Below are 8,717 nucleotides of genomic sequence, written 5' to 3'. Positions count from 1 at the left end.
GGCTCACAGTCTGTTAAAAACTACACCATTTTTGATTAAGGCAGCTAGGAGAGTAGGTGTATTTATCATACATTTTTGATTTTGAATGTGTGTGATTGTACTGTACTGTGTTGCATTTCTAAATTAATTATTCTAAGGTCCCACACGACAGTCCGATCGATTCTGATTTATGACACGTCACGATCGTTATACCGTTTTGCATTCTCCTTGAAGATTTTTCACAAAAGATAGATAATTTCTTTAACATTTAAGTATCATGTTTTATTTGAAGTTTTTGAATGATAAAATCTCAGTGCCTATTACTTTCTCGAATATTTGTAACGTTATATCATTGCTAAATATAACACTGTTTTCATTTTAAAAAAATCGTATTTGAATGTTTCCAGTTTAATTTTCGTTCATAAAGAAAATAAATAAAGAAAATATGTTTCTTATTGATCACACTAAACTGACGACATTTTAAATTTCACGTATACGTTTTTATAGCAAAATAAGTTATTTTGAGTGATATACCTTAGGTATAATATATAAAATAATAACTAAAAAGAAGAAAAAATATATCCGTAGCCGAAGGTCCTTAAGATATTCAAAGTTACCAGCAACGCGTGTGAGTCTCGCCGCGCGCCGGTATTAGACAGACATAATCGTAACAAAATCTCTAGATAGGATAATGTCGCGGCTAGACAAGCGTGGAATAAAGACCATTGTTTGATATCCACGCCTAGTTTAGATTCATCCAATAGGGGTGTAGACAGGACAATGAGGGTAACACAACATACTGTTTGATCGATAATCGATACCATTCAACGTTTCAGATTCTATCGATAACGACAGACCATTGTGAATATCTTACCCATTCTTTAATAGTATTGTGACAGTTTCAGCGCTGTAAACGATCGGAAAGGATTAAAATAGTTGAATACAATGAGGATTATATAAACGAAATTAAGCTTAAAGCGGACTTCCTTCAAGATATTTTGAGATTAACTGACTTAAACAAAATTAAATAAAGCTGTTATCACAAGTCTGTAAAAGGAATCAAGATAATTGCATTTTAATTTATAAATAAACTGTTAAGTTCATTGATATATACATTACTGTAATAGGAGCAAAATGGGATAGAATTCGATAGATTTCTTATTATTTGAAGAGACAATTCTATTGATTTAATAGTTAAGACTATATATTATTAAGAAAAACAGAACACAAAAACGGCTTTAAAAGGGGATGTGAGTTAGTATGAGTTTTAAGTAATAATACATTAAGATCACAAATTTCAATTTTACGATGGTCTGCCATACCTAAATAATAATAATATCATCTCTGCTCATAAGGTTGGGCTGCTCATACAGTTGGGCACATCACTCTTGTTAACTCAAAAATTTCACACATCTTCATCAGAATTTTCCTTACGAGATTTTTCTTTACCATGAAGAAAATATTAATTAATTTGAACATAGATTCAAAAATACTGATATGTGCGCCGTGGGATCAAAATATTTTTATTTCATTTTATATCTATAATTTAAAATTCAACCCATGAAGATAACAAAATATTTGTCACAAAACTAAATCCACGCGCTGAAGGTCGCGATTAAAGCTACTTATTATATAAATAAATAACCCGCACTAATGAAGATATAATGCGTATATCTTAAACATAATCAATTCGTGACACCCACTTAAACAATAAAGACATTTAAACAATAATTCCAGTTAACATTTTACTCATATAGTAAATTGTCAACAGTCAACGGCTTTTGTAGAAACGAGGCATAACTCATTCGATTAAAGAGTTCTTTCTGTCTGCGGGCACACACCGTTCAAAAGATGCTGCATCATGACAACCTAACGAGGATCTCCACCTATAAACACACTTGTAGAAAAGAGCTGTCCGCTTATGATGGTGGTTTAAAATTTTTCGGCTTCTAATGATTCCTTAGTAACGCCAGGAAAGTATTAATACTATTTTAATTTGACTAATTGCAACATTAATTAATACTGAATTGAGTTAAAAGGGTGTGGGTAGAGTTAACACTCACTCAAAAGCTTAACTAAGTTAATATAATAATGGAAGATAATGTAATTGTATTTTAATAATATGTATTCTACATTTGTGAAGAGATTATTATGGCGATGGCGATTATGAAAATATAATGTTTATTTAATATGAACAGTAACAGCCTGTAAATGTCTCACCGCTCGACTTAGGCCTCCGTTCATTTTGAGATAACTAAAATAATAATAATTATTAAAAAGTACTGGTGTTTGTGTGAAGCGAGTGTGATATGTGTGTGTGTGTTTGGAGGTTATGTCCACGCTGTTCCAATGGGTTGTTGAATGCATAAGCTGCAGATTTTCATCCAATACATGTGGGTTTCCTTATGATGTTTTTTTTGAAGATGAGTATTGAACTCAAATTGAGAACATGACAATTGCTATCCCGGAGTTGTTCGCATTCAATCATTATATTAAAATTCGCTTATTAATTTCAGTTTAACTTATTTTAGACTCAATTTTAAATCTAAGTTATTCAATATATTTCTGCTACATGATAGTAGATAATATTAATTTTATTATCTTCAAATAAATTATATTACTTTTTTCTCCAAGTACGAAACAACTACATACTATTTTTTTTTTAATATTTTAATTATAAGACTGTTTGAATTTTAGCACAGGTTTCTAGATTAAAAAAAAACAAGTCGTTTGGATATAGCGATGGTATTAAAAAATAAGAAACAACTCCAATTATAAAAATGCCAAATTAACTTCTAAAAATAACATTTTAAAAATATAGAACATAGTTTACTATTTTTTTAATTTGACATTTGAATATTGTTGAATTAGATAGGTACCTACAACATTACGAAAATAATATTTAAAATTGTTTTATTAATTATTGTAATGAGTATATCAGAAATGTCATCTAAAATTAACTGATAAAGATACACTAACAATGACTTTTTTCTACGTACGGAACACTTAAGTATTGGCTTAAAATATCTTTAACAGGACTATTACAGTATCGTGGCGAAGCATTGTAATGCCAGTGTCCGAACTTCGATGTCACCACCCGCTGTGAGCTTGGCATCAACGACTAATAGCAGCATGTTAATCGACAGGCGATTGTCGGCGATTACCTTTAATATCCGAAAAAAAAAACGTGTTACATGACATGAAGATAAAATCTGTAATCCGTTCCACGCATAGAATTGTTAAGGATTTTATTTAAGATACACAATTTAAATAAATATTTTATTACCTGTTTAATGTAAATAATATATTTATTGTATATCTTATATTCGGACAAGAAGTGAGACGTATAAACAACATTATAAATACAACTTCGAGAATATGTGATATATCTGAAAATATGGAGAAGTTAATTAATTTCGTTGGATAAAAAATACAAAAAAGGCCAACGACACGCGGTGTTCCCAGGCGGTCACCCATCCAAGTACTGAACGCGCCCGATGTTGCTTAACTTCGGTGATCAGACGAGAACCGGTGTTTTCAACATGGTATGGACGTTGGCATTCGATAATGTCAATTACTTGAACATTCTTTTTTCCCGAGATATTGTATTTTTTTATTATTTATTTACGTAAGACAAATTAAGATTAAGACCTCAATCATATATCAATAAAAATTCAAAACAGTTACTGTACAAATGATGACCGCGTGGTTCAAATGGTAGTAAGAATGCTAGCAGCTTTTTTTATTTGTAAGTTTCACATTATCGTAGTTTTAGTCGTTTTTTGGAAAGATATATATTCTATCAGTCTCAATTTAATATTAAATGAAATATAACAAAAATACACCAGTCACTGACCAATACACTGAGGTAATAACAACAGAATACCAGTTATTCGCACCATCTATTGTTTACTGGCATGAAAGATAGCACTATATGTTTGTAATAATACAGCTATTGGACCGTAGATGTCGCTAGCTTCCACACCATAAATATAATATAATAATAATTCAAATTTATAAAATGTCATTCGTTTTAAAATACTAATATAAATATTTTTTTATTTTAAAAATTTATATTTATTTAAATCTTAGCACTCATTAGTACTGTCAGTGTCAAGACCAATATATTATCTATAACCTCAATTTAAAAAATATTTATATACAAATCCCAACCTATTAATAATGTAATTGTGATCAAATTAAAAATGATGCAAAAGGCATACTATTAAAATGCTATTTTAAGTATAAACTATGTTTTAAAGCTGATAGAAGTTTGACAGAATCCTTAAAATTTACAATATTTTTATCAACAATGCAACACATCAGAGAATCAAGTAAATATTTTCGTCTTTTATTTCACGTTCAAAAACTCGTTCAATATTCATTGACCTTAAACTATGCAACTACAATAGATAGTTTTGATTTATTTGCTAATGAACCTTTTCCAAAACAGAAATCCAAAGACAGACCTCATTTCAAGTATGATTGTAGTTTGAGATATTTTATGGGAATAGAGGGTTCAAAAACGGTTGACGTTAAGAAAATGACTATTGAAGAAATTGAAAATGATTTACGTGATCTTCAATCAAAGAATAAAGACAAACAACTTATAGAAATTATGAAAGATTGTTTAAATATGAGAAAGTTATTACATGACAATTTGCTGAAGCAACTGTTCAGACATTACAGTTTAACTGGTAAACTAGATGTGGTGGAATTCCTCCAAATTTACTGTCGCACCCTAAATCCTGACTTGTATAAAAGAAATGGTGAATTCCTTCATTACGTAGCGAAGGCTCAGTGCATGAAAGGAAATTCAGATAAAGGTCTGTCGGTATTAAAGCAAGCATACACGAAATACGAAGGTCTGAGAAATTTTTATAGGATTATTTTTAGAGAACTGATATATGATTCGGTACAGAATAGATCCGAAGCGTCCAATGTGATATTTAGGAAATATGTTTTGGAATTTAGTGATACATGGAATGACAACTACCCGCTTATATGCTTTTGGCATATTTGTTGGTCAAGCTCATGGTTTTCTGATCAAATGGCATCCGAAAACTTATTAGAGTCAAGTAAGGTACTGCAAGACATTGTAAAAGAGAAGTAAGTCATTTTAAAGTTTATAAATATATATAAGTACAAAGATATTTTCTTTTTAAATTCCTTAAAAGTTGTTTATCTTATTAACTTATAGTAACTTATGGTTTTGTGTAATCCCGTCTGGGTCCATATCACCTATTCAGCGTATATTCTACAAACAGCTATACTTTATATCTTAGTGCTCCATGTGAGCCAGTATAACTACAGGCAGAAGGGACATAACTTCTAAGTTCCCAAGGTTAGTGGGGCATTGGTAATATGAAAGAATGTTTAAAATTTCTCATGGTGCCATAGCACCATAGGTAGTGGTGACCATTTACCAACCAGTGTCCATTTACCTATATCTAAACTACCTACATCATAAAGAATATCTAAGGCAGACTGAGACTCTAGACACTAGCTTATAGCTTGCATTGGATCTTGTAGTCTTTTAATATTTAATAGATAATGATTAGATAGATAATGATAACCTTTGAACACTGATTAAGTAAATCCTCTTTAAATACTATATTATTGTATTCATTGAAAAAAAAATTAACAATTTTTAATCTGTTATTTTTCAATTATAGAGCTACAATACTCAGTATCAATATACTGCGAGAATACAATGAGGATGCTGTGATAAGATTGTTGCAGAGTCTTCTGAAGTATAAGATGATGGATGAATATGCTAATGTCCTGCAAATATTATTCTCCTACAAATGTAAGTTTGTATATAGCTCAGGTATAAATATATTTTAGCAATAACTACTTTGTGATATTAATTTTATTCAATTATTCTAAAAAAATGGATACTTACAATCTATTCATATCCCTAGTTTTGACATTTTTTTTTAAATTGATTTTATATTTGTAATCTGTGGCATTAAAGAAAGAAATTGAGATTAAAAGCTTTTACTTAAGTTGATTGTACAGTTAGTACAATAATCTTGATGATATCTGAGTATACACAGGAATATTGTGCAACTGAAACAATATGATAGATTGTTCAATTTTAATATAATGCTTATTTAATTTTATTGGTTAAACAAGTGAAAATATTTTTGTTATACCTTAAAAGTAGCTTACAAGGCTATGAATATATTGTTAAAAATTCAAATAAATCATATACTAACTAACCATTCCTTATAGCAGCTTAATCTGTCTGATCCAATTTAAACCACCCAGAGACTAATTGCTGTCTCAAATACACACAAATAAATCGTATTTGAATTTGTCCAACTATTAAAGACTTACTAGTTAGACATGTTAGGAGGTGTAGTTACATACACAGAAACACAAGATATTTTTATGTGTCAAGATAGAAAAATAAAAAATAATGAAGAAGAACAATGTCCAAAGAGTTAATATACATACAAATGTTCTTAGTTAAAATTTAACTTGCATAAATTCAACTTGCATAAATTCTTGTGTTTGTAAAGTAGAGATATAAATATGAATATTATATCATTAAATAAAATTACGAATAATTCGCAACTTCAGTTTATTACCAATATGTACAATTATACCATTTTTTTTTCCTTTTCTACAGTAAGAAATAGAGATTTACGAGGATGCACTGAAATAATACGGAACTGTCAAACACTGGGTATATCTTTACCATCCAATCAGCAAGGCAGATACATTAAAATGCTAATAAATACCAATCAGATCCAGGATAAACCAGACGATAAATCAAGAAGACCAGAATCGAAGAACTTTACACTGAAGTTTTAATGTACACTTTTGTACATTGTGTGCGAAAAAAAATGTAAATAGTATTAGAATAGTTAATATAAAATATTGAAATTCATATTGTTTTACTTGCTTTTTCCTTTTGGAAATAATTTGTCTATGGTGAGTCAATCCAGTGGCTTAGTAAACTAGCCTTTTAATTGCCTTTGTTTTGAATTTTATGCAACAGTTTTTATTTATTTTATTTCTAAGAAGGATGTAATAGTTTAATGTTTATTTTTCTCCACCTAGTTTGAAAGTAAGATATATTTGCCGAACCTCTGATGCAATAATTGCACTACTCGAAATAACCTCAATTAAAAAGTGGTTGGTTTGGTAGTTATTATTTATCTATAATATTGCGAAACCACAGATAATGAAAAAAATATATAGTATGTCTGTTGTACCTTGTACTTGTTCACACACTGTACGTGTATTGTATTGTACTGTATTGTACTGTAGTAAACAGAGTACCGAGCATGTCTTAAAAAAAATTACAGTTCGCTTACGTATCGTAAACATATTTTTAAAAGTTAACAAGTAAACGCAGATCATATACACATATAAATACAGCCCAAACGTACGGGTATCCGAATATCCAGTCACTCTCAGTCATTTGTAATCAAACATTGTGTTTTGCTGACTGATTCCGACTACTGCGGTTATCATCAATGGAAACTAGCCAACTGGACAGGAGATATTGTAGTATACTGGCGCAAACACAGGTGCCAATATATTCCTTCTTTCTCATTATTGGTTAGGATGTCAGGATGGCTTGACGTGCTAACAGAGGCTCGGGAGTGAAAACCTTGCGAACTTGCACAGAAATATCCAATCAATGTTATAGTCCAGGCGGATTCAAGCCCAGGTGATGTTTAACTTTATAAGATAGTTAAACATAACAAACATATTAGGTTTATTAATCGTGATAAATTTAGAATCTGTATGATACACTAATGGTACACACAATAGGTACTTAATGATAACCCTGACCTGAGACAATAACGATTGAAAATAACAATAAACACACAACTACAAACCAAAACATAATATCACTATAATGAATATTATATTGGCATAAAATTAAACGAATATTTTAAAATATATATTAAAGGTTATCTAAGTATAATATTAATTAGCAATTAATTATCGCACGATTAATTTGTTATTGTAATATTGATAACTCCTTTAGTCCAGTCAACGAATCTACCAAATAGGGTTTACAGTACATGGAGAGGAAGAATTTTTAACTTCAGGGGTCAGTTTTAGGGTGTAAGCCAAGCATAGAGATCTTCTGGAATGCCTTCGTCTTTATTTGCTTTTTTGTCTGTGTGCTAGTATTTAATTTAATTTATGGTATAGGTAGCAGAAAAATGGGGCACCTTATGGTAAGTGATCACCACCGCGCAGAAATATTGGCGCTGGGAATTCCTTAATTTGCCAATACGCCCCCAACCTCACCTAAAATTTCTATAACAAAAAAAAATCATGTTATAAAATAAGTTTCCTAAATAATAGTTATTGAGAAAGCTTGCGCTTGCATCACCCATGCATAGAACCTGCATAGGTACCTGGGTATTTGGTATTTGGTAACAACAAAAAAAATGACGAAAAAAACACTGAAAGAAATTAACTTTTTTTTCTCTAACTGCCACCTCCGCAGCTCCGCCCCCGGCAAAGTGCTGCTCGGTGCGGACCGCACCCTCCCCCCCCCATGCTACGCAACTGATGGAAAACAAGGATAAATTTGTATTATTATCACTATTAAGTTATGCGTCTTATTTAACTACTAATTACACTGTATTATAGTGATTATATAGATACATATATACAGTATGGTGACTATACGCTGTTATTACAGAGTCCTCGCCATAAACCCAAAAGAGATTCACAGTAATTATTGCCAGGTTTTCCGACTC

At 30.6% G+C, this 8,717-nt stretch overlaps 1 protein-coding gene and 1 non-coding gene across 2 annotated transcripts; one reads left to right on the top strand and one right to left on the bottom strand.

Annotated features, from left to right (window-relative positions):
* Window positions 1–3,419: 3,419 nt before the first annotated feature.
* LOC113400302 (5S ribosomal RNA) lies at window positions 3,420–3,538 on the bottom strand. Its single transcript, XR_003369053.1, has one exon. It is a non-coding gene; the product is annotated as a 5S ribosomal RNA (ribosomal RNA).
* Window positions 3,539–4,102: 564 nt separating this feature from the next.
* Window positions 4,103–6,847, top strand: LOC113399482 (uncharacterized). Its single transcript, XM_026638633.2, has 3 exons — window positions 4,103–5,088; window positions 5,655–5,788; window positions 6,617–6,847. Exons 1-3 carry the CDS (start codon window positions 4,292–4,294, stop codon window positions 6,799–6,801), a joined length of 1,116 nt encoding a protein of 371 aa, XP_026494418.2. The 5' UTR covers window positions 4,103–4,291; the 3' UTR covers window positions 6,802–6,847.
* The last annotated feature ends 1,870 nt before the right edge of the window (window positions 6,848–8,717 follow it).

The sequence above is a fragment of the Vanessa tameamea genome, chromosome 18 (assembly GCF_037043105.1).
Source record: "Vanessa tameamea isolate UH-Manoa-2023 chromosome 18, ilVanTame1 primary haplotype, whole genome shotgun sequence".
NCBI lineage: Eukaryota > Metazoa > Arthropoda > Insecta > Lepidoptera > Nymphalidae > Vanessa > Vanessa tameamea.
The sequence above is the reverse complement of the archived record's forward strand: the minus strand, read 5'-3'. Positions and strand labels throughout refer to the sequence as shown.

Excerpts from the sequence above, each read along its gene's own strand:
- LOC113399482 (XM_026638633.2), top strand. The coding sequence starts at position 4,292 with ATGCAACACATCAGAGAATCAAGTAAATATTTTCGTCTTTTATTTCAC. Across the intron at positions 5,089-5,654 it reads CAAGACATTGTAAAAGAGAA|AGCTACAATACTCAGTATCA; the intron begins GTAAGTCATTTT and ends TTTCAATTATAG. Across the intron at positions 5,789-6,616 it reads AATATTATTCTCCTACAAAT|TAAGAAATAGAGATTTACGA; the intron begins GTAAGTTTGTAT and ends CCTTTTCTACAG.